General features: G+C 35.4%; 1 protein-coding gene across 22 annotated transcripts in view; it reads left to right on the top strand.

Annotated features, from left to right (window-relative positions):
- TRDN (triadin) overlaps positions 1 to 25,842 on the top strand; it is a 462,763-nt gene that overhangs the window by 46,407 nt on the left and 390,514 nt on the right. For all 22 annotated transcript variants that reach the window (XM_058307371.2, XM_058307382.2, XM_058307378.2 and 19 more), the window contains exon 2: positions 10,705 to 10,914. In XM_058307371.2, coding sequence (XP_058163354.1) covers positions 10,705 to 10,914 — 210 coding nt within the window. The remainder of the gene's footprint in view (positions 1 to 10,704; positions 10,915 to 25,842) is intronic.

Genomic DNA, 25,842 nt, shown 5'->3' with positions numbered 1-25,842 from the left:
CATTGTCCTTTAATTCATAAAAGTTATTCATTTTGATGAAGTCTATCTTTTTTTATATGTTTATGTGGTTTGTACTTTTGGTTTAAAGCCTAAAACAAGGTCCTGAAGATGTATCCTTTTTTTTTCTTTTAAGGATTTTATAGTTTAATTCCTGTATTTTTGTCATTCTTTTTGTGTTGATTTTGTATGGTATGAGGTAGGGTTCACTTGCATTCTTTTGCATATAGATATCTAAATTTCCCTGCACAATTGTTGAAGAGATTCTTCTTTCCCCATTAAGTAGACTTAACACCCTTGTCAAAATCATTTGGCCATAATGTGTGTGAACTCAGAAAATTTAATGCCAACTTTAGGTCTAGTTAGACAAACATTCAGGGAATAAAATGCTTGGGACTAAGCACTATCTAATACTTGGAAAACTCTCATAATGAGTAGATTTCAGAAAATGCCTCTCTTGAATGCCTCTGTTTCAGTTTCTTTTTATTTCAAAGAGAAGTAGAATACTTGTCCGCACTCCAGATGTGTGCAGTTTTATCAGCCTATTTCTAAAACTCTGAGCTTCTTACAAGAAAGATGTTGTATAAAGCATTATTTGTGTTTACCTAATTGCTTGCATTTTAAAAATATGGACATGAATACCTTAATGTTCTTTTCAGAAAAGCATAAAGGAGCTTCAAGCTCATTTTGAAGTCCTTTGAAAGGCAGAGGAAGCGGCTTTTTTTTTCTCTGTAGACTAAATGATAAAAGACAACAAATCTTATCTCTAAGTTTTTGGGCTTCATTTTCTTCATGTGATATGTGAACTCAATGCAGAAAGATGGAAGCTTGGGCTAGACTCTTTTAATTTATTCTAAAACTTTCAAAAAGCTTATTGAAGACTTTGGTTCAAGGTGAACAAAAATTATAATGATAGCCTATCATAATGGTGCCCAATTCTAGGTATATAATTTTCTCACAGATTTTGTGAACTTAGACCATTGTTTATGAAGATGAACCATTAGATGATATCAGGATACATAGTGTCCTAAAACATTTTATCTTTCCCATCCTGATCTTTTCTATATTACTAAATTGAACATATTTCTATTTTGTTTGTTTACCTTACCTATCTTTTCAATGTATGCTTTTTAGAACTGCAGTGTATATAAGTTCCTGAGCCTTACCTCAAAACTCTTGAACTGGACTTCTACAACTGGGGATGTTGCCTGGGAATCTGTGATATAAATTTTTTTTCTTGAGTGATTCTGACGTAGCCAACCTTGTATTGGTTTTCATTATGGCATTTGAGAAAGACTTATAATCCTAAGAGTCTCAACTATTTTTAGCATATATTATTCACTGTGCTATCTGATGAAAATGATGGAGCCTCTCTTCCCAGGGAATATTCATGCATAGATGTGAAAGTTGTCACGTAATTTCAAGGGTATCATGGATCGCCTGAAACTGAGCCATGACTTAAAGTTGTGCACCTCTTACTTGATCCAAGCTCCTTGTTTTACAGATGACCTTAAAGTAAGTGTTCTTACTTTTTTTTTTTTAAGTTGTATCAATAAGCAGCTTTTTATTAAAGGACGGAAAGAATTAAATAGAAGGCACAGTAGCACCGTAAAGCTTTTCCAGGTCATAAGAATCTTTCTCTTTGTGTGCATGGAAGCCAAACTTTCTTTTTAGTTGTTAAAAATGTCTGCTGAACAATCTTAACAGGCGGATGGATCCTGGACTAGAAGCCAGGATGCTAACTTCTGGTGCCCTGGTTTGTCCATGGCCACAAAGTGCTTCTGAAAATTACTGAGTGCCTATTTCTCCCCAGTCCCTACACTACCAGCACTTATAGAAAATACTTTCTCGATACATTATGAAATCAATTCCATCATGTTGTCACTTTTCTCATGTAGTAAATAACATCTCTTTTAAGTCAAATTGAAGATGCAATATACATAGAGTCATCCTTTTAAGTGTAATGTTTTTGTTATTTCCAGTTAATACAACCTAAGCTTGCTTTCCTTTCAAAGTCTTTAACACAATGGGTAATTATAGGCAATTCATAAATTTGCAATTCCAATTATTTTATCAAATTATTTTTAATAGAAAGTTTCCTTTAATCTTTTCTATGCTTGTGATGATAGATATAAAACTTAGAATGTGTTCAAGGATGATGTTCTTTTAATACTCAAAAGAGATGAAGTGTAATTTCATCTTTCTATCCCTATATGGTACACTTAGATTCTTGTGAGGAAGTGAGTCTGTTACTAAGCCTAGGCTTATTATTTTTCTATGCCAAAGACTAAAATAAAAATTTTTTTCATTAGAAAAAAAATTTATTAAAATAAGTGAATTCATGTAACTCCTATATTTAAAGATTATATAAAAAGAAGAAAAAACACTGAATAGCTTAACATTTTATTTTAAACTTTCTTACTAGGATTCTTTGTACTTCTCTATTAAATTCATTATGTAAAAATCCAGAAATGCTTACCTGTCTGCTATGTAAAAACATTTTTGTGGCCACACCCTTTCTAGTCATTTTAAACCTCAGGCTAATATAGCTTCTCCCCACTTGTAGGGCTCTGTAGTATCCCTTTGCCTTCCGTTTTGTAACATTTATGGCACTAGAAATTAGGTTTTCATTGCTTATCACGTTCAGTAGATTTTTGTTTGTCCATAATCTTCTCTATTGTAGACTTAATTTTTTGACTACCTAAATGTCCTCATTCTCATGTGATGCATTTGAACAGAAATACTTTTGCTTCTATCTCTTATCTTGACTCAATAATTACCATAAAAACTATTTTCCTTGTTACTTTATTCATTTCTCTGATTAGAAGTCATTATGAACTTCCCTTTTCTATAAACAGAAATATTGCAATTATCTAACATTATACTCTTTTTAAGTTGATTCTTATTAGTAACAGTTCCATATTTCTCACACTTAATAAGCATTCATCGGGGCCTTATTGTGTGAAAATTTCTCCACTAAGGACTATGAAAGGAGAGATGTTTGCTTCCAACCTAGAGCCTTGTTCAAGAATAAACAACTACACAAAAGCCAGAATAATTTAATCCATGCTGTGGCAGTTTGAGATTACTTATGACTTCCAAAAAGAGAAATTATGTTTGTAAACTTATTTATTACTCTGGGTATGATTCCCTTTGATTGTATTAGATTGAGCTGAGGTGTCTTTGATTAAACTATGTTAAGATTAGGGCTTTGATTTGACCATGTCATTAGGGTGATTCAGAGTTCCCGCCCCCTTGGTGGGCTATAAAAACAGACACTCAATCAAGAACACAGAAGCAGATATGCAAGAAAAGAGAGAAAACTCCATGGACACAGAAGAGGATCCTGTGGCCCTGGAAAAATAGTTGACCCATTTGCCTCATAGTCTATGGCTGACCTTGTGAAGAGAATGGAGCAGCTGACCCTGGAAAGAAAGAAGCCCCAGAAAGAGACAAGCCCTATGCAAGCCTACAACTGAGATTGGAAGAAGCTGGACTCACGGAGCTTTAAGAGGGCAGAGGAAGGCTGAACACTCAGAGACATTGCCTGCCATCTTGTGTCAGCATGTGGCAATAGACTTTGGGTGAGAAAAGTACTTCTTATGGTACCTTGAGTTGAACTTTTTAGGGCCTTGAAACTGTGAGCTTCTATCCCAAATAACTCTTTATAAAAGCCGATAGGTTTCTGGTACTTTGCATGAGCACACCTTCCTTTGGCTGACTAATGCACATGCCTTTGTATTTATCTAAAAATGCTATATCATCACAGTTAAGAACAACAGAGTTCATTTCAAAATACCAAGCACATGTAAGGAGTTGACATTTGAGGTAAGCTTTCAAAGATGAGTTGGATTTCAACAGTCAAGGTTTTTTGTTTTTGTTTTTTTAGGAGGTACCAGGAATTGAACCCAAGGACCTCATTCATGGAAAGCAGGTGCTCAACCATTTGACCTAAATTCACTCCACCAGTGGAGTCTGAACAAGGCTATGCTTTTATAGTTGGAGAGACATTTACTAGTTTCATCAGAATCCTTTCTTGCTTTAGACTGATAAAATATTAATACCATGTGTTTTACCTGTCCTGTATTGGGAACTCCATACATTTGCTTCAAAGAGTAAATTCTAATGATGCACTTATCACTGTGCTGACCTTTAAATTCAGTGTAACATTGGTAGAAAAATTAGTATTCTGAATGTTGTATCATTGCTAAGATGAAAATGAAAAATCCAAAAGGTGGGGGAAAACCAGGCTAAAAGAAGAGAAATCGATTACTTTGCTGCAAGAACTATTGAATAATAGACCATCACATTCCAATGAGGACCCCTGCACAGGGAGAGCTGGCCCTCACTCACCCAGAAAACCAATGAGCCCAGATACTGGGCCAACTCGAGACCTTTTATACCCTGTAAGGCTGTTTTTCATTTAGAACCATGACTACACAGGCATTTAAGAAAAAAGAGTGAGACTTGAGGTTTTCTGTTAAAAAATAATTTTTAAAAAGGTGCTAGGCATGCAGGTTGTTCTGACTGCTCAGTCCTTATGACACAACTAGATGAAAATAATTACATACATTCCCAGAAGGTGCAAGAGCAGCCAAGACTTGTGGGTACGTAATATGACAACAATCAAATGAAAATACTCATCCCAGTACTCGTGTAACTGGGAAGTCCTGCCGCACATCTGATTCCAAGCAAAGCTGGCGTCACGAGCCCACACAGTGCTCTCCAGACTCTCACTCTTTGTCTTGCAGCAAACTGTCCTCATAGGAGCTGGTAGGGGGCCTCCGGGAACAAGTCTCTGTTCACATCTTAACAGCTTGACAACCCCAGCAGAAGGCAAGTGTCCCCAGTGTACAGGACACTGATGGTCCCATCCCTTTACATTCACAAAGAAGAGGGAGTGTTCTGAATGGTTAGCCTTGACCTAGAGACACATTTCTATGTTTGGGGGTAAGGGGTGGGTTCAATTTCTAACTCCACCACTAGGAAAAATAATGCACTTACTGGAAGGGTAGAGGGGGTGAGTGGGTGGGATGGTGTGCGGGACAAAGTGAAAAAAAAAATCCACTTCAGCAAGCAGATTAGGCAGGCAAAAAGCCATCTGCAATGGCATTATAATTATCATATCCTTAAAATCTGGGAGAAAAATGTAGCAATGTAGGGGTTTCACTGCAATTGGCAGGGGGTCAAGGGGCCAGTTTCTGGTTGGAGACAAAGCAATTTTCATTCTTGAAAGAGATTGAATTGAGTATCTTTAAGTGTCTAGAGTTTGATTCTTTTAGACATTACTCTAGATTGTGATTTATGTATGATATGTATGATATTGATTTAATCAATATCATATATACTAATATACTAATAATATTGATTAAATCAATATCATATATACTAATTAAAGTATCTATGATTATTTTGATAAAGATCGTGTTTGTGAACCATCATGGTTTCTCTTGCCCCTCAAAGCCTATTTTCTTTCCATTTAGATACACCTGTAAAAATACATAACTCGTCTTTCAGCTTCTTATGAATACGATACATAGACAATCTGCAAACACTAGGGTTGAAAAAACGTGAATTAAAAGATATTTCACTTTTCAACTTTATTCAACTAAAGAGCTTTGCAATAGAGTTTCTTTAAAGTTTCTTATTTATAATTTCTTATTTATTGGAATAGTTCAAACTATGGCAAAGGGGTACTTTTACTTATAATACTCTAATGTGGGAATAGCATTTTTATTATGCCATTGATAGAATATATTCTTTCCCTTCTTTCCTCTCTAATTATTGAAGGAGATTTACAATGTTAAAGTACTCCACAAACCACATTACATAGGGAAATGCAAATTTTGCAATTTATTAGATGCTTTTATTTAATAAGGATATAATGTTTTATGTACAGTTTTCTAGGATATAGGTGTCTTCCTTAAACATACTGGAAGAGATTATATGTAGGAATAGTAAGGGGCAAATGCACTTGGCAGTTTCTTCATCTGATCAACAGGGCATGATGTTATTAAGTGACTTCTCTTGTGAGACTTATGATTTATTCCACTGTGCATAACCTGGCTTAGCCAGTCCTTGGCATTTCTAGATAAGCAGCCCCTCATTTATTTTACGGGTTAGAGGAACATCATCATTTGGATAGATTCCCTCTTCTTTTGATCCTGGTTCTGGTTCTCTGACAATCAAGATAAGTTGTATGAAATCAAAAGGAATATAACTAAAATGTAGGCATGGAAAGCACCGTCACATGTGCGAGCAGCTCTGTGCCATTTCTGAGAGGCCTGCTTTCAGGGAGCATCACCCATGGCAAATTGCTCAGTAATATTTACCTCTCATTTTTTCAGCCACGTCAATAACTAGCTCTTGTCATCTTCAAAGTGCTTCTCAAACATTAAATAATCTCAGATTACACACTCTGTTCTTTGCATTCATCTTGACCAGCTGTCAAAGGAGGCATTTTTTTCTTCCTCAGTTTTATTCCTCTTGGCTCTATGTAGCTTCTGCAGCATATTTAAATGGGAAATGAAATGTACAACCTACGGTGTTTCTAGAATAAAAGCAACACAATTTTTTTTTAAGCAGGACAACCTTCATTACTTTGTGAATACCTACGCCTTTACAGTTGGATACTTGGAAAATATTTTCTTCACTCCAGAGTCTTGATTAAACCTTTGTGATAACAAAAATAAATAAAAATAAAGGAAAGTTTTAAAAAAAAAACTTTCACTAATAGCTTTGTCATTTTGTTCTGTTTAAAATATTGTACCATAATTGTCTTGGAAAGATTTTAAGGGGAAATAATATTTGAATTTTGTATTACTATCAGTTCTTAAAAAAAACATATATAAAAAGTCATATTTTAACCCTAAACTTGCATTATTTTGATTTTATACAGTTACTCATTTTTCTAACTAAAAAAGAAGTTTTGAAGTTCATGTCCCTTTTAAAATTTTCTCTTTATAAAATGTGACCAGGATTCAGTAATAGATATCAAATCTCAGTAAAATTACTCTTTCCATTTCAAGATACCGAGAAAGTGTGCATACTCTTGTCCACAGAAATCCTGTGTAATGCACAGCTCCCTGAAGTGACTGGGAAGTACAAAATCTATTCTTCAGGTGCTCTCTAGATGTGGTAGTAGGAGACCTTCCAGAGGTTAAAAGATTGCAAATTAGCAACCTATCAACTTTCAGGTGGACCTCTCCTAAACTCTCATAATTCACTTACTCTCCTGCAAATCATTATTCCAAACATCTGATTCCCTCATAGCCCCACTTGGGTCCTCGATCGCATTTCAAAGCACTCCTATGGTTCAGTCATTTTCAGAACTGCCGTTAGAAGTGATGAGAATTTGGTACAAAAATCAATGAGAGGATATGATATGAGATCTTTCTAATTTTCTTTCTCTGAGCAGCATCTCAAGATCAGTCCATGAAATCTGTTTTTTAAAGGTGTTTTTCCATCTTACTATCACTTCAACTAACTTGAGTTCATGAACTTAGATTATGTAGTCGAGTAGCTTTTCATAAAAGAAATTCATTGTCACTGTTGTTAATTTCTACCCAAAATAATTTTAAATTATTAATTAAATCATTATATCCCTAATATTCTTCCTCCACTTTTTAATCTTTTAAACTATGGACCAGAGTTTAATATTACTATCCAAAAATATTTGCATTAGTTGTGTGAGTTATTAACACCTATTAATATGTACACTTGAATGTACTTGCTCTTCTTTTCCTGGTTAATCATATAACTTTATATCATTTGTCTTATTTTTATAATGAAAAGAATAAATATTATTTTACAGGTAAAGAAACAAAAAGAGTATGAGTTTATGAACTAGAGTACTTAATTCCTGATGCAGTGTTTTCATTTCTTCCCCCAATACCTAAAAAGAGTCTTATGAACTGGACTTAAGGTGTAAGTGCCCTCTATACACAAATGTTTGAAGGCTTCAAATTTTATCTTTCCAACTTAAAGAATTCAGTTACGCTGATAAAATTTGTACCATAACAAAAGATCTTTATTTGCTGTACATCATCTGTTTTATTTTTTCTAATGGAGCAAAACAGCCTCCACTGATATAAATAAATTACAGTATGTGTTCTTCTGTTCTCTACTACAAAATAAACTAGTTGGAAAGGATACTGAAGGATACTGAAGGTACATTCCTTAGCTTAGGAATGTACTTATTGAATGGAAACAAATTTTTGCATTCACTGAAGAGCCTTTCACTCAACACTCAACCTTTGTTTTTGAAGTTGATCCCACGCTTCCAGCCTTTCCTTACCATAATGGTAGCAGAGTTGTAGGCAGAATAGTAGCAATGGGGTTGGTGGTAGTAATGGTGATGGTACGTAATGGTAATGATGAGGTTTAGTACTGGTTGTATGCTGTTCATTGAATAATTACCATATACGAAGAAAAAAGATGTAGGCGGTTTGCCTGTGTTACCTCTCCACCAGCGGACATCTGTAAATTGAGCTTTGCCAACCTCATTAATCAGATCTATCTGCAAAGACACAGAAGTGTAGTGATCTTACAGTCATTCAGGTAGTAAGGTTGGGGCCAAGGCTTGATCCCTTTTAATTGTTCTTGACTATAAAACCCATGACACTTTTGTTTGTTTGTTTTGTTTTTTTCTTACTGCTACCATGCAAAAGCTAGAGCTCGCTGAAAGGAAAAATTGTGGGTTGTGGAGCAAGAGATTGAAAGATAAAGAGAGCTTTAATTCTGCTCTGAGACCATCCAGGACTACGAAGAATTGCCTTGAGTTTAAAAGACTGAAAACTTTCAGTGATTATTTCTCATGTTCAAAGGAGAACCAGAACTAATCTTTCCAGTTAGATGAAGTATACTTTTTGAAAAATCATAAAGAAATTTGAAAAGTTAGAGTTTTTATTCCAATATATATGTTGTAATTTAGACTTTAATAGTAAGATTGAAAATATTTAATTATTATATTAGAATATGATTAATAAACTTTCTTTTTCTTGTTAATGACTCTTTGTGGGTCATATTTAAAATTTATCAAAATGCAATTTTGGTGAAAATAATTGGATTCCTAGGGAGATTATTTTCCTCTTTAATTTTAGTCAATTATTCAACTAATTTACCTCACATCCTAGCAATGTGAGTTTGAAATGCTGTGAGTGTGACTTTAATTTTCCAGTTGAGATTCTATTGTTCTCAAATGTAGCACAAAGTAGTTTCAATTGATCTCTAAGTTCCCTCCATCTTTAAAATTTCTAGGAATCAAGGGTCATCAAGACAAGCAGACATGCCTGACTGCTGACTTTCTAGGCATACAAAGGGAGCTACATCATAGGAAAAAAATTAAAGATTTACCAAAATTTTAGCTTTTATTCTGTATATAAAAATTCCATGAAAAAGAAAGGGTAAACAGTTGCAGGGGAATATTACAACATAAACTTCAGTGTAAGTATACTATGTATAATTTTATAAATCACTCAAAGGCGTTTTATAAAAAACATAGGCAAAAAAAAATCCAAGCTAAGAAGCAAAGGAAATATAAGCATATAAAAATCATATCTAACAGTAAAATAATTGCAAATTAAACATAGTTTTCCTCCTGTGTGATTGCAAATATTTTAAATAGTGGTAAAAGACAGTATTGGCAAGAATGATGAAACAGACTGCTGATATATACAACTTTTGAAAAAATATATTAATTCTAAAATACATACACATATTCTCAAAAGGTGTGAAAATGATGACATTATTTGATTCAACAATTCTGTATTTAGGAATTTCTCCTAAAATAATTAACAATGTGAACTGAGAAAACCTTTGCCATGTCCCTAGATAAACATATTTTTATTAGATTATGCGTAACCAAGAAATGACAAACCATGCAACCACTTAAGTGAGAGTCTAAGGAATATATAATGGCCAGAAAGTTGTTTGTTTATATTGCTTTGTATAAGCCGTAAAGGGCAGTATGATGATGGCTTATCAAAAACAAGTGAAAAAATATATCTGCATATGTATATGTATGTATGGAGAAGTGAGGGCAAATAGAATATCTAGTTATTTCTGAGTAGTAAGGTTGCAAATGGTTTTTCATGTATTTATTTTGCTATTTTTATATAGTTTCTTTTTTTCCCTTTTCTCTCTCCCTGTCACGAAGACTCTTGAAATCAGGAATAACAAAAGTTACTTCATATATTAATATTTGCCAATATTATTTCCTCAGATCATCTGTGCCCCTGAAAAAAACTGAATAACCTCAGTAGAAGGATCAGTCTTGCAGTTCCATTAGGGTAGGGTTAGGATCAGGGTATCCCTGATTTTGATTCTTCCCCAGAGGAGGTCTTTGTTTACACTCAGAGGATGTTAAAAGGCAACATTGCTCTACATAAGAGTGAACAATAAGAGGTGCGAAGGGAGAACTGAAAATGAATTGAAGATGAAGAGAGGTTTGAGGCCTGGATGGGAGTATTTACGGCTGACAGATGAGAAGAGCTGATTACATGGGCATATGGGTTTGGGAGTAGAGGGCGAAGGCCGAGGGAGAGAGAAGGTGGTATTGGGCAGGCGAATGGGGCTCTGCCACCACAGAGCTGTGTGCTACACTAGAGAACGGCGTGACCGACCGGCTTTCTTTACACAGTCTGTGTTTTCGCCATCAATGTTTGATGTGAATTTCCAAACTGAACTTCCTTTTGAACTTTTCATTAGGAAATGCCTCCACCACCACAACCGTGATAGACAGCAAGAACGGCTCTGTGCCCAAATCCCCGGGGAAGGTGCTCAAGAGGACAGTCACGGAGGACATCGTGACGACCTTCAGCTCCCCGGCCGCCTGGCTGCTGGTCGTTGCTCTGATCATCACGTGGTCGGCGGTTGCCGTCGTTATGTTTGACTTGGTGGATTACAAAAACTTCTCAGGTAAGAGACACGAAATTTGGCTCTCAGATGAAAAGAAGCATCGTTTTCTCCAGTGTTGGTTTCTCCTCACCCCGTCTTTATGTGACCCCGGATCCCTCTCTTCTCCGTCTTTGATTACCTACTGATTTCAAATGAAATCGTCCCCCTTCTTCAGCCCAATAAGGCTGAATGCTTCATTTTCATAGAGATAACAATTAAAACGCTTGCCTAGATACTTAATTTTGTAATAAATAAATAAATAAATAAATAAATAAATAAATAAATAAGGAAGTTCACCAACCTTGAAAGGGTAATTTGTAGGTTTTTACACTTGGCAATGTAAAGCAAAACAAAACAAAACTCCTTTGGACAAAAAGGGAAATTGTGTGAAGCATTTTTATATCCACTTGTCCCAGTCTTCTTTTCCATCTGTAATATTTCTTTACTCACCAAACCATCCTATTTTGAATTCCTAAAAATGAAAGTGTGTTAGGATTTTCCTAGAATTACTTGTAAGGAGATCCTGTGTCTTTAGTGTCCACATTTTCTCAGGGGTTTGGAGTAACATTAAAGTAACAAAAGTAAGAAAAAATAGATTTTCTTTGTTACCTATTTGGTCTCCATGTACTTTGTTCATTTCTTTGTTAGAGAACCTTTAACTTATTTTTTATTGTATTTATCTATATCCATATCTGATCCTCTCTATTGAATGTGCATTTCTGGAGGCTAGGAGTTCGTCAGGCATTCAATAAATGTTAAGAGAATAGATGAGTGAAGGCATGTTTACCACCTTTTACCTCAAGCAAAAGAATTTCATTAACCTCTTAGTGTGCTCTTTCATAATAGCACCACTCATTTTTTTTCCTGCTCATAGAGTGTAATCATTAGAACCCAGAAACTATAAATAATACAAGTTCCATTCCATACACTCAGGGATTCCCCATTTCTCCTTCCCACATTGCAATCCTTTAGCAATTACTTATCAAATGCTTACAACGTTGCCAACAAATGGTTATGCCACAAGTGTGAAAGGAAATACAGATGCAAACACCATGAAGTCATAGAACTGTATTATTTGCATTTACTCCAAATGTTATTAAGAGAGCTCTGTCATCTGTACCATTGGGTAGCTGGGATAAAGTGCATCTCATCTAACAACTGGAGATAAGTCCCATGTCCACTGACACAAAGAGCATATATCTAGAGCTATAAATATTTACTATAAATAGGCAATACTTTTAAAATATATTACAAGGCTTGACCTCTTAAAAGATTATATGACTGAAATGCCTAGAACATAAATTTATAAAGTTTTAAGTGAAAAACAGTGTTTACATTACTCTGTGAGACTTGTTTACCCTTGAGCTTATATGTACTGTAGTATTTTATATATTTCTTTATTTTAATTCCATCAGTTTTCATTTTAGAACCAAATATGGTTATGCAATATCATTTTCATCTTTTGCAACAGATGTATTATTAAGAATTTCAAGCATATCTAACTTTTATAACATTAAGAATTTTATAAGGGCACTACAGAAATTATTGTTGAAAGAAATTACCCTTAGTTCTTTTATAAAATGAACAGTTCCTAAAGTTAGTTTGGATTTTTAGACAAGGTTACTTAGGTATGAAACACATAATCCAGGGTACTTGGACCTATGTAATTAAGGGTTACGGATAATGCCTTGTTACTGACATTTCCTCTGACAGAGCAAAATATAACCTCTGTATCACTACTGTTTCATTTCTTCCTTCGCTAAGTGCTTACTAGGCACATCTATGCAAAGCCTCATCTTCCTATGTTTCTTGTATTCATTAATCACAGAATCAGCCAGCCATTCTCCACAATAGGAAATTGACAGGTCACCTTTCAAGCCTCCTCAGCATTCAATCCATCACCATATTCTATATCTGCTAACCCTTATATGTCTCATAAATTTACCCCTTCCCCTTGTTACCAGTACTTCCATCTTTAATGGGACTAATGCAAACCCTTGTCTCTCTCATCAGGTGCCTCCCTTTAAGAGTTTAAGTTACTGTCTGACCAGAAACTATTCAAGTAGTTCCTGTTGTCTAAATTCAGACTCAATGGCATGAAAATTCAGGTCCCTGACCTAGTTCTTAATTTTTGTCTTATAATTCAGCCTGTGCACCCTGTTTTCCAGCCATATTGCTCGTCCTTGTTGGTTCTAGGAAAACACGCACTTTCCTTCCTCGCTGCCTCTGTTCATATCATTTCCTCCCCAGACATAGCAGAAAGTGTAGTTGCCAGGAATGTGAACTCAGGTGCTGGATGTACCTGGCATTAAGGCCAGATCTTACTACTTACTAGCTATGTGACACTTAGGATAGTTAAACAGATTATGTGAATGACTATACATAAAGTACTTAGAAGATAACCTGGTTTATCACAAGAATGGCATAAATATTAATATTACTAAGATTAGAAGTTCATTCCTCAACGTTTATTCCAGAGAATTCCTATTCATTCTTGAAAACCTAACTTACATGCCACCCCCTTTGTGAAGCATTCTCAGACTTCCTAAAAGAATTCCTTGTAACTCTCTCTCAGGACCTTAGTATTTTTGATCATCTGCATTAAAAGCAGTTAGCACATGGTATTACAATGATCTGTTTGCTTGTGCATCTCATCAGAAACCTAAACTTCTCTAAGAAGGAGATACTGTCTTATTCATCATCTCTATACACATGGACTTGTCCCATGAAGCTTTTCTGACAGACACTGCTTGAAAAAGAATAATGCCGACCTTTGGATTTTGAAACAATTTCTTAAATGAGGAAGAAATATAACTATTTATCATCAAGAAAATGGTATTTTGCCCATTTGTTCAGTTTTTAACCAATACTTTTTAATTAATGAAATAGAAATGTTAACATTAAAATTTAAAAACATTTAAAAAATCTTTATAAGCTATTACTTGTCATATTTTCCAACAGTTATCTATATCATTGTGTAGCAAATTACCTCAAAAGTAAGTAGCTTTAAACAACAACAAACCTTTTTTATCTCAATTTCTGTGGGTCAAGAATTTGGGAGTGGCCAAGGAGTTCTGGCTCAGTGTCTACCATGAGGTAGCAGGTAGGACTTTGGTGGTGGCTGCAGTCATCTGAAGGAATGGGGCTGGTGGAATAACTTGCAAGATACCTCACTCATATGACTGTCAAATTCATGCTGGTGTTCCTTGTTGGCAACTGGCTTCCCGTCAAGTGACTAATCCAAGAGAGAGCAAGGCAGAAGCCACAACGACATGTAGGGTATAGACTTGGAAATTGCACACTGCCATTTTTGCAAAAAATCGTCAAAATCATTTTGACTACTCAGGTCAGCCATGTTATTGTTGGAAGAGAATACACGAGGCTGTGAATTTGGGAAGAGAAGGTCCTTGGGGATCATTCTGGAGGCTGTCGCCTATATATGTCACGCTCAGAAAATCATATTGCAGGGTTGTACACCTTTAGATAAATATTCATATACAAGGAAGTGCCATACAATCCTCTGGTTGAAAAAATAGATATTGTAATTTCAATAGGTATAGACTCTAAGGTGAAGTATTAGTATGACTATCATCTCTTGAGGCCACATCAAAGAAGAGAAACAATCACCTACAGATTTAAAAAGGAAAAAAAAATCATAAAATGTGAAAATTTAAAGGAAATATTTCCAAATTCTTGATATAAGGAGTCAAATAATTAAAATTCTAATTAAAATGTGAATGAGCAGTTTCTGGATTGGAAAGAATGTAAGTTCAAGGACTTGGTATAATTATACCATAAAATCTGTAACTTATATTAATCTTTGGTTGGATGAGACATGTTTACTTCACTCATATTAAGATTCTAATTTCTTTTTCGATTTAGCAACTTCTAACCTGCCTTTGTCATCCTGATACTTTAAACACCCAAAATTATTTTCATGAATATGAGTTTTAAAACTTAAATGATACTCTTGTTTCTAAAGGTAATTTTAATTGATACACTTCAAACTTTCTATGGACTCACATTATCACAATGAGTCTTTTGTATTAGTTAATAGTTTTGAAATTGTAATGATTAGTTCCTAATGTTTAAAACCAAAACTTACAATAGAAGAATGGAATCTGGAAATATCTCCGAAGGAAGCTCTCCTTGGGCCCTAAATTATTCTCTGGCACTTTGGAAAATTAGGTATACTCTTTGAAGACATTTCTTAGAAAATGAAAATCAATTTCAATAAGCAAGTCCTGTATTAGGTTGAGAAAAATGATCCTGGCCAAGATAACCTTCACAATTCCTTATTTTCTGAATTTGACATGATATACCAATTGTTTTAGATTATCAATCTGCTAACAAAAATACCACACAATAGGTTGACTTAACAAGAGGAATTTATTATGCTATGGAGTCAGAGGTTAGAAGACTTGCTTCCTCCCTGGGTTGACAGTATTCTGGCTGGCTGCCAATCTTGGGATTCTTAGGCTTTTCTATCACATGGCAATGTCTGCTCCTTTCTTTTCTGAGTTTTATTGACTTCCAACTTCAGGATCCTCCCTCTGGACTTCTGTTTATAAAGGATTCCAGTAATCTGGTTTAAGGGCCACACTCATTCAGTTGGGCCACATCTTAACTAAAATGACATCTTCAAGAGATCTTACTTAGAATAGGTTCACACCCACAGGAATGAATGCAATGCAGATCAAGACCAAGAACATGTTAAAGTTGAGGTACAAAATTCAATCCACCATAGCCATATATTGTCTAATTGTGAAGCACGTATAGAATGTCAGCCTCTTAGGGGTTTCTTTCTGTGCCTCTGTGCTCCTCTGATTCCAGCCTCCAGCCCCTGGGACCTCTCTCAGACTCTTGGGGTTTCTCTGTCTCTGCTACTTTTTTCTGTGTCAGTAGCTTTTTAGTCCTCCATTTATAAAGAACTCCAGTAAGAGGATTAAGACCCACCCTGGGCTCTACAATCTAATCAAAGGCCCTTACCAAAAGTTATTTAGTCAAGAGTTCCCACCTACAATAAGTTTAAATGCACGGGAATGAATTAGTGCATCAACCAGTCACCATGACTAAGAATTTTCATTTCATTATCTGTCAAATGAGGATAGCACCTTTCAGATCTGAAAAACTTATGTCTTTGATTCTTTTTATCAAACAAAGAAAAAAAAACAAAAACAACGGAGCCTGGAAAAGAGATTTCATTCACTCATCTTTACTTTTTAAAAATAATGTCAAAGTAATATTCAAACAATACTGTGGTGTTATGGTCAATGTTGATCAGAGAAGCAGAACCATTCAGTGAAATGGAGTAAGAGATTTATTATATGGACAGAACTTTCATGTTCATGGCAGCTGATTAAGGAGTCTGTATCAGGCCATGGTCAATGTTTTGGAGACCATGCCTGAAGTCAGCAGGGTAGAAGGTGGGAAGAGCGATGGACATAGAGTGGGGGAGACAAAGATGCCACTAGCTGTTGCCGCACACCAGCAAGGTTAAAGCGCAGGAGCTGCAACAGCACCTGCCCCCCACCAAGCTTCAGAGAATGAAGAAAGTCTCTTCCTGCATTTTAGCCTTGCACAGCCCGTGCACATTTCTCTTGTGGCCAACTCTTAGTCCTGAAACTTTTGTGGAAGGGAATTCTGGGAAAGGCAGTTTAGCGTATCTAATTTGACAAGATACCAAGTTATCACATAGGATGATCCTGTAATTTATCATCCAAAATAAGATACTTGTGAAAATTGAAGTTAATACATACCTCAGGGCTTTGGGTGCAAACTAAGATGTGTGGTTTACCCACCTTTACTCTATCTGGTTAGCCCTATTCTAGAGTTAGCCCTATTCTAGAATGTGAATGTCTTCAGAAACCCGAGCAGGCCAGTGTTGCTTTCTCGGCAATTGGCGGTGGAGCGTCACAAGGCTGCTGGCGGCCTTGCCGGCAAGGTTCTGCAAACTCAGCCTGGAAGCCCTTCGAAAACCAGGTGCCCTTGACATTTTAATATCTCTTTCTGGACTAGAAATTATGGGAATTGGGTGAAATTCCTTATACTAATTTGAGACATAAATAGATAACTCTGTCTGTAAACAATAAGGCCTATAGAAAAATAGGATTATAAACAAAGGGATTTGTGGATGTTAATCATTTACCTCCACCACGTCAGAAGACACAGAAATAAATTCCAGTTTTAATTTTTCTTAGTTGGGGATGCTGTGCTAGTATTTTTTGTGTAGGTTATTAATTTCTAACATTTTTTGCATTATCATTAATGGTTGCTATAATTTCCACTTTTGAGAATTTGTTGAAATTTCCTTTGTGGCTCACCATATGGTAAAGTTTTGCAATTGTGCTATGTGTGTTTGGAGAAAAATGTGTAGATTTTGAGTGTTGCATGTAATATTTTATGTTTTGATTTCCTAAAAAAATAAAAATAGGGAACTCAGCTTTCCTTTGCTTAACGAGGGTCATAATTTATTAGTAACCTCACCCACGAGAAGGACAGTTTGTTAAATGGTTATGCTACGGTGTCTCGGACCACGTTTGGTATTTTGTGTAAACATTCCACAAAACATATAAATCATATTATGTTTAATGCTTCCAAAACAATTTTGTAAGCATTAGATAGGATAATCTATGCAAAGCATATGTGACAGGTACATAGGTGGTCCTCGTTAAACATAACTTGGATTTGAATCTTATTACTGGGAAGTAAGATCAGTAATCTGAGGAGAGAGACAGCAAGGACATGATGGTAGGAAGCATCAATTTACTATGAAAGCCTTGCTGACACATCCTGATGTGCCTTTTAAATAGGTTTTCTAATGAGGTGTGCCATTTATCTACTACTTTTGGAAATTAATTTCCCTGATTTTTTTTTTTCTGGCACTTATCCCAGTTAAGCAGGTGCACTGTTTGTCAGGCCTTGAGTTTAGAGGAGTAAAAACATTCAGGGAAGGCCCAAAGTCAATCAGAATGTACACACTTAACATATTTTCATATTTAATAATATGTGTGTGTAGAGATATGTATGTATGTGTGTACATGTGCATGTATATATATACATGCACACACACGAATATGTCATTGCATTTTAGGAGACCTGGAAGACTGAGACAAGAAGTGCAACATTTTAGACTTAATCAGCTCTCAGGTGTGCTTAGTTTTCAGGAATGGTTGACATTTGTGGTGCTTCTTACTCTCATTCAATCCTTATTTCAAATGCCACATTTTCTGTTCAGTGTCCCAGATGTGTTTGATTCTCCTGGTCACTGCACCTAAAAGGATGCATTTGATTTATCCAATTCCAGTCTGCTTATGAAATCCTCAAGGACGCAGAAGGTTCTATAGTCCAATGATTCCCAGATCCTAATCAAAGTTTACTGGTTCTTTGTGAAATGAAGAAAAATAGAGAAAACCTTAAACATTTTAAAGGAATGCTCCTAATTCTTAGGTTATATATTTTTCCTACCTTTTTTATCTTTAAGTTCTCTTTTAAAAAATGATGGTAATAACATTTATTGTTCTTGTGTCTTTTTAAAAAAATGTCTCTTTTTTACAAAATAAAAAGTTCACAATTATATGTTAGCCCTGATATGTTGTTGGGGATCAATTTTAAGGCCAAGAAATTGAAGTCTGAAACCGAAGTTCTATACCTCTCATTTGAACACTTAGCAAATGAGACTTTCTTTTGGGATTTATAATTTATCTCCATGGATAAAATTACAAATTACATGTTAATGCCCCACTTTTTGGCAGCCCAGCCCTTATACATATTTAGCACTGTGTTTAAGGTCAGTTCCTTAGAGAAACTTTTCCTGAACCTCCAAAGTAAATTAAGTCTCTCTATCATAATTCTTTATCATATCATTTTCAGTTTATTCATAGCACTTTTAACCAATGTATCTAATTGTGTAGTTAAAATTATATAATTGGTGCATTTATTTAATATCACTCCTCTCCACTGATCTGTTAGGTTTAAGAGCTAAATAGCATTGCTTTATATAATATTAGTTTATCATGATATTGACAATATTAGGATTCACATTTAAAATAATTTTTATACTTCTGTCACCATGATTGGACCATAAGCTCTCTAAAATAAAGACTGCCTTATTCATCTCAATATGCCATTGCCTTGTTTACTGCCCGTGATGGTTAGACTTATGTGTCAACTTGGCTAGACTCTAGTACCTGGTTTTTTTGTCAAATACTAATCTGGCTGTTGCTGTGAAATCATTTGTAGGCATGATTAGTGTCTATAATAAGTTGACTCTAAGTAAAGGAGATTACCCTTGATAATGTGGGGGGACCTCATCCAATCATCCAATCAGCTGAAGGCCTTACAGCAAAAACCTGAGGTTGCCCAGAGGAGAAGAAATTCCTGCTTTTAGGCTGCAGCATAGATCTTAACCAATTTCCAGTTTGCTGACCTGCTTCCCTACAGATTTGGTCTCAAGAGTACAGTATTGGGAAGTGGATTTGTTTCAACTGATAGAGTGTCCACCTACCATATGGGAGGTCCAGGGTTCAAACCCAGGGCCTCCTGACCTGTGTGGTGAGCTGGCCCACGCGCAGTGCTGATGTGCTCAAGGAGTGCCACGCAGGGGTGTCCCCTGCGTAGGGGAGCCCCACGTGCAAGGAGTGTGCCCTGCAAGGAGAGCCGCCCCATGCAAAAAAAAGTGCAGCCTGCCCAGGAGTGGCGCCACACACGGAGAGCTGATTCAGCAAGATATGGCAACAAAAAGAGACACAGATTCCCAGTGCCAATGACAAGAATGCAAGTAGATACAGAAGAACACACAGTGAATGGACATGGAAAGCAGACAATGGGGGGGAGGGAAACAAAATAAATCTTATGAAAAAAAAAAAAAAGAGTACAGTATCAGTTCCTGAGTGAGTTTCTAGATTTTGAATTTCCAGCCTCCAGGATTCTGAGATCAGACATTTCTGTTGTTTTCAAGCACCAGTTTCGTGATAGTTTGTTGCTGCAGCTCTGGTAAACTACTTTTGTTCAGTAAAGTTGGAATGATCTAAGCTGATGTTACCTAGTAGTTGGTTTAGCATATATAGTAAGCAAATAAACAAAAATCAGCTAATAAGCAGAAGCACAAAACAATAATAATAACAAAAGAACATATGGACTTCAAGACCAGAGCCACAGTAGCTGAGTGCAGTCTCATGGGCTAGAGAACTGGGTTAGAATCCCAGCTCCACCAATTAACTGTGCATCTTGAGCAGATTACTTCTGTGTCTTCTTTTCCTCTTCTGCTGGTATTAATAGTACCTGTTTCATATGGTTGCTAGGAGTATTGAATGAATTAATATATACACTAAAATATGGAGCATTGAGTGGTACAAAATAATTATTAAATAAACTGAAGCTGATATTATTTTAATACTTCAAAAAAATGAATTGACTACATGAATTATAATTTTAAAACATAATATGAATTCACCTAAATTCTATCAATTACATATTAGAAATCCAATGTAAAACAATTCCTACTTTAGGATAAGGGAATATTCTAACAATTGTGAAAATATGCTTTAAAAAAAATTCTTATATACTAGAGAAAGCATTTAATTCATGGCTCTTTGTGCTAGAAAGAACTTTAAAATTATCTCTTCACTTATAATTGAGCACTAGCATAATAAAGAGGATATACAAATTAGGTATGATTCTTCAACCCTATATTTTGACTTGATAAAGCTAATGTTTATTAAATAATTAGTCAAGATGTACTAATCACTGTATCAGTTTCAAATCTTCTCTCTTTTCCAGTGGTCTATTAAGTTTATAAAATAGTGACCCAAGTAAGTCACCCAAATTGAATACTGTGATTTTGATTATTCTTATGCTACCAGAAAATTAATTCCCTTGAATATTAGCATTGAAATAATGAGATTAAAAATTTATAAATCTATAGAAATCTCTTTTCCCATCCTTATTATATTTGTAACAATGGTATTTTGTTATTTTTAAGATAGGTTTTTATTAAGATGAGGAAAGAAATTTAACTTCACATTTAATACCATAACATCCACACTTTTTATACATATTTGTTAATAAAAGTATGATATAACTCTCTACTTTTCATGCAGATACTTGACATGGGTAAAAGAAGGCAAATGTTGTTTTTGTGATTGTTTCGGAATATGAAATGACCTTTATTTGACATGGCTCTATTCCAGTTAGCTGGAAATATTCCAGGCTGAAACATCTGCAACACAATTTTGCCAGGGAGATATTGGTTGATTGGGGTCATATTGAGAAAGAGAGGTGAAGTGTACCTCCATCTGCATTCAGTAATCTTTCTTATTGCCTGAAGAAGTAACAGTGGAGCAAGAGCAAGGAGAACTTAGAAACATTGTTATCAAACTCTTAAATTTGAAGTAATGGTGTAATTTTTAAATAAAACTGCTTGCATTTAATTTCATTAGGTTCCACACAAGTGTGCATTTCTAAACTGTTGAAGTAAGTTAACAGTAAAGATGAGTATGAGAAAATTTCAATTGAGAAATTTTTCAGAACAGAGGGGAAAAAAATGATGCCTCAAATTTTGAATGACAAGGATTGGAGCTACAATATGACTATTCAAATGTAGATTAGAAAAGTGACATCCATTTCCTTGTGCAGTCAATAAAACAATTAGCTCACCAAGAGTGCTTTTAAATCACCATCCTAGTTCTTCTTTGCTTTAAAAGCAAGTAAATACCTAACATCTGCAAGTATTTTGTATTTTTTCAAAATGGTAATCAGATGAGTTTATATCTTGTAGAACATGATATAGTTCAAGAACTTTGCATGCCATCCTTTATTTTATTTTATGTTATTTTTTGCCCGCTTTACCTTAAAGGAGGGAGAATGGCTGGTCATTGTAATGTAATATATGTTTCTAGGAGTAGGAGGAGGAGATAGAAGGAAAGAGAGAGTATGGCAGTTTGAAATTCTTTTATGATTCCCAAAATGATTTTGAACTAATTCTTTCCTGTGGGTGTGAGACCCATTTGTTAGACTACTTCAGTTGAAGACTGACTCAGGTTGAGTCTCCACCGTCTTGCTGGGTCTGATAAAAATGGAGGCATGGAGAGAGGACACAGGAAAAGGAAGCTGCCATACTTGAACCTGCATTATGAAAGAAAGGACGCCCAGTTTCACCCACAGCTGAGCTGCAAGAGCTGAGACCGAGGGAGAGATGAACCATATGCCTGAGAGCTCGCAGCTGAACTTGGAAAGAGAGCAGAGCAGCTGAGACTGATCGAGGAGGCCTGGAAAGAGAAAAGCCCTGTGCCTGGCTATGGAGATGGTAGATTCTGGAGGGGAAGGCAGAGACCTCAGCAGAGAGAGGTGACCATCTTGCTTCACTGTGTAGCAGGACAGCATGATCAACAGTAGCTGACTTTGGTGAGATAGCACCCCTGATGGTGCCTTAATATGGACATTTCACAGCTTCAGAACTGTAAGCTTTTACCCCAAATAAATACACTTTATAAAAGCCTTCCCATTTCAGGTACTTTGCATTGGCAGCCTTTGGCAAACTAAAACAGAGAGAAAGAGGAAGAAAATGGTGACAATGACTTGGGAAAATATTTACTGAGAGAAGTAGAAGGTATGGCTTTGGAAATAGTTGACTTTTCAAAGGGCTCAGTATTCTCTGGGGATGGTGTGTGTATCTGGGTGTGTATGACAGGAGGGAGACTCCGTAAGGTGTATTTAAATAGTTCTGCTTCACGTGTCCTCTCTCTCCTGGATCTTCAAAATCTCTCCTCTATTGCTTCTTTCCCCTCAACATGCGTATGTGTTTTCTATATTTGGGAAACAAACACTCCTCTCACCTCCTTAGATTCCTATGTACAGCCTTTTTACTCTTGTTAATTTCTGTCCCTGAGCCAAGTACCTCTACCAAGAGATGACCTAGCACTATCACTCTAGTGAAACTTCACAAACATCACTTGTGTCTTTTCATGAACAAATTTAGTACAAATATAGCATCTTCATTTTAGTTAAACTTTGCAGCATTGAAGTCATTGATCAGTTCTTTCCTAAAACCTTATCTTCTTCTGACTTTTTAAACCACTCTTTTTGGCCCCAACAGCTTCTGGGCCCCATTATACACCTTGTTCCATTGCTTTAGGTGCTATTACTTTATATTGCCTACACAAATGATTAGCAAACCTCCATTATTTAGCCTTCTTATCTTTAATATGTGGTTCTCAATATAAGATCAGCATCAATCCTTCTGTAATATGGCCAGATATTGAGCTTTTTAGATTAGAAGCAGTGACACAATTCTAAACAATTAAAGCAGGTATAAGATTAAGAACATATACCCTTCCCACCATGGCAGTCAGTAAAGCTATTTTTACTTGAAGGAAAATTCAGTTCATCAGCACTTTTTTTTCCCTCAGTTGACTTGCTTGACAAGTTGACTGACTTCCACACATTTATGACTTCTATGCCTACATCTTTAACCCCAATCTTTTGCCAATTTTTCTGATCACTTATGGACTTTCAGTTGGAGTTAGCTTCAAAACTCATCATTCCTAACTGAGCTAATTATATTCCCTTTCATACCCAACTCCTAGATTCCAAATCCCTCTCTTAAGTCAGAAATAAGGGAATTCTCATTGGCTTTCCTGTTTTCCCACTACCCAGAAACATTCAATGATCAAAAAGAACCCATCCTCCTTTTTAAACATCTTTGATTTCATCCTGCCCTCTTGCTTTTATCCCCAGGTCTCCTGTCTTTATTTCAACAAGATTGTTAGCCTAGCAACCTATATTCTCTTTGCCTCCAGTATTGACTCTGCCTCTTTTCTCATGCTAGGCCAGATTCCCGTAAAGTGCAGACCTTATCTTAATTTCCTCCAATTTAAAATTTTACAAACCTTTTCTTTAATATGAATATATATATATGATACAAATGTATGAAATAATAAGAGGAGAAAGCAAAATCTGAAAATATTAGTGAAACTCTAAAAGAAAGATGATAACAAGATGAGAGACTAGATGGCAGCAAAATTTTATTAATATCTATTCTTATTAATTTCAATTTAGGAATTTGTAATTGTTTTTAATAATTGAAAAAATATATGAAAAGGCAAATAAATGTCATCACTGAAAAACTGAGAACTTACTGAAACCAATGAACCTAACTCTATATCAAGTTATTGAAGTTATGGCATAACCAGAGAAAATAATTATTTTCAATGAAATTTAAAACACAGTTTTGACTCCACCTATCTAATATGGTTGGTTTCATTTAAGGACAAAAGGAAACAAAAGAAATCTAAAATGTCATTTGCTATTTTTATTGTTAGTAGTAATATTTGTATCATTTTATTTGAAATTGTTATAAGTATATCATACAATTAAAAAGTTGTTAATTAAAATTAATATAATTAGGAATCAAGATTTTCAGCACAAGAGAAAAAGAAATATAAATATAAGTACAAAATTGAAAACATTGAGAGAAAATCCCATAATCTTAAATTTTATTTGGAAATATCAATCATAACTTTATACAAATTTCATTTTTTCTTGCTCTGTCTATTCAGAAGGCTTAGAAGCAATGACAAATGCAGGAGCAATCAGCACCCAGGCTGAATAAAGTTTAGTATTACAGTTTTTTTTTTCTGATAAAAGAACCAGGATTCCTTCAAGTGGATGATTCCAGATCTAACACAAAAAAATACAAAATCTAATTTGGAGATTTTATATGCCATAAGCAAGAAAACTATCAAAAAATGATGGAATCATGTGAAAAGGATGTAGGAACCAATCTGAAGGGGCTTTTACGAACCTAAGATGGGACAACTTTTGTGCATCAAAGGACATTATCAAGAAAGTGAAAATACAGCCTTCAGAATGGGAGAAACTATTTGGAAACCACATATCTTATAAGGGTTTAATATCCAGAATATATAAAGAGCTCCTACAACTCAACAAGACAAACAACCCAATTTAAAAATGGGCCAAAGATTTGAATAGACATTTCTCCAAAGAAGATATTTGAATGGCCAATAAGTATATGAAAATACACTCAACATCTTTAGCCATTAGAGAAATGTAAATAAAAACTATGATGGGATACCACTATATACCCACTGGGATGATTATTGTTTAAAAAAAAAAAAGAAAATAACATGTTATGGCATGGTTGCATAAAAATAGGAACTCTTTCTTTGTTGGTAGGAATGTAAAATGTTGCAGCCACTGTGACAAATTTTGGTTGTTCTTCAGAACATTGAACATAGAACTACCATATGACTTGGCAATTCCACTCTTAGGGATAGAACTACCATATGACTTGGCAATTCCACTTTTAGGGATATAAACAAAAGCAGTGAAAACAAGGATGTGGACAGACGTTTGTATACCAGTGTTCATTGCAGCATTATTTACAGTAGCCAACATGTGGAAGCAATCCACGTGTCCATCCACAGATGAATGGATAAACAAACTGTGATGTATCTACACAGTGGAATATGATTCAGTCATAACAAGTGAAGTGCTGGCACATGCTACAACCTGGGTGCACCTTGAAAACATCATATTGAGTGAAATAAGCCTGTTGCAAAAGGACAAATATAGTATAATTTCTCTTTTATGAAATACGTAGAATAAAGAAATTCATGAAAACAGAAAATGGCGTAGTAGTTACCATCAGCAGCAGAAGGGGGCTGGGGAGTTATTGCTAAATGAATATAAGTTTTTGGTTTAGGATGACGAAAAATATTCTGGAAATAAATGATGATATATATTGGCTGTTACGTGGAAGTTCTTCAAGTGAGGAGGTGCAAAACACAGAGAGCCAGCCTCCTGATAATTTATGAAAGGACAGCTTTGTTGGATCAAAGGCCTTGGAGGAGGAGAAGGGAGAGTGAGGGTGGCGGAAGGGCCCATAGCTTGCTTAACCTAGGGTACTGTGAGAGTACGTGAAAAAGGGTG

This window comes from Dasypus novemcinctus, chromosome 11 (genome assembly GCF_030445035.2).
Source record: "Dasypus novemcinctus isolate mDasNov1 chromosome 11, mDasNov1.1.hap2, whole genome shotgun sequence".
Lineage (NCBI taxonomy): Eukaryota > Metazoa > Chordata > Mammalia > Cingulata > Dasypodidae > Dasypus > Dasypus novemcinctus.
This window is presented reverse-complemented; position numbering and strand designations above follow the sequence as displayed.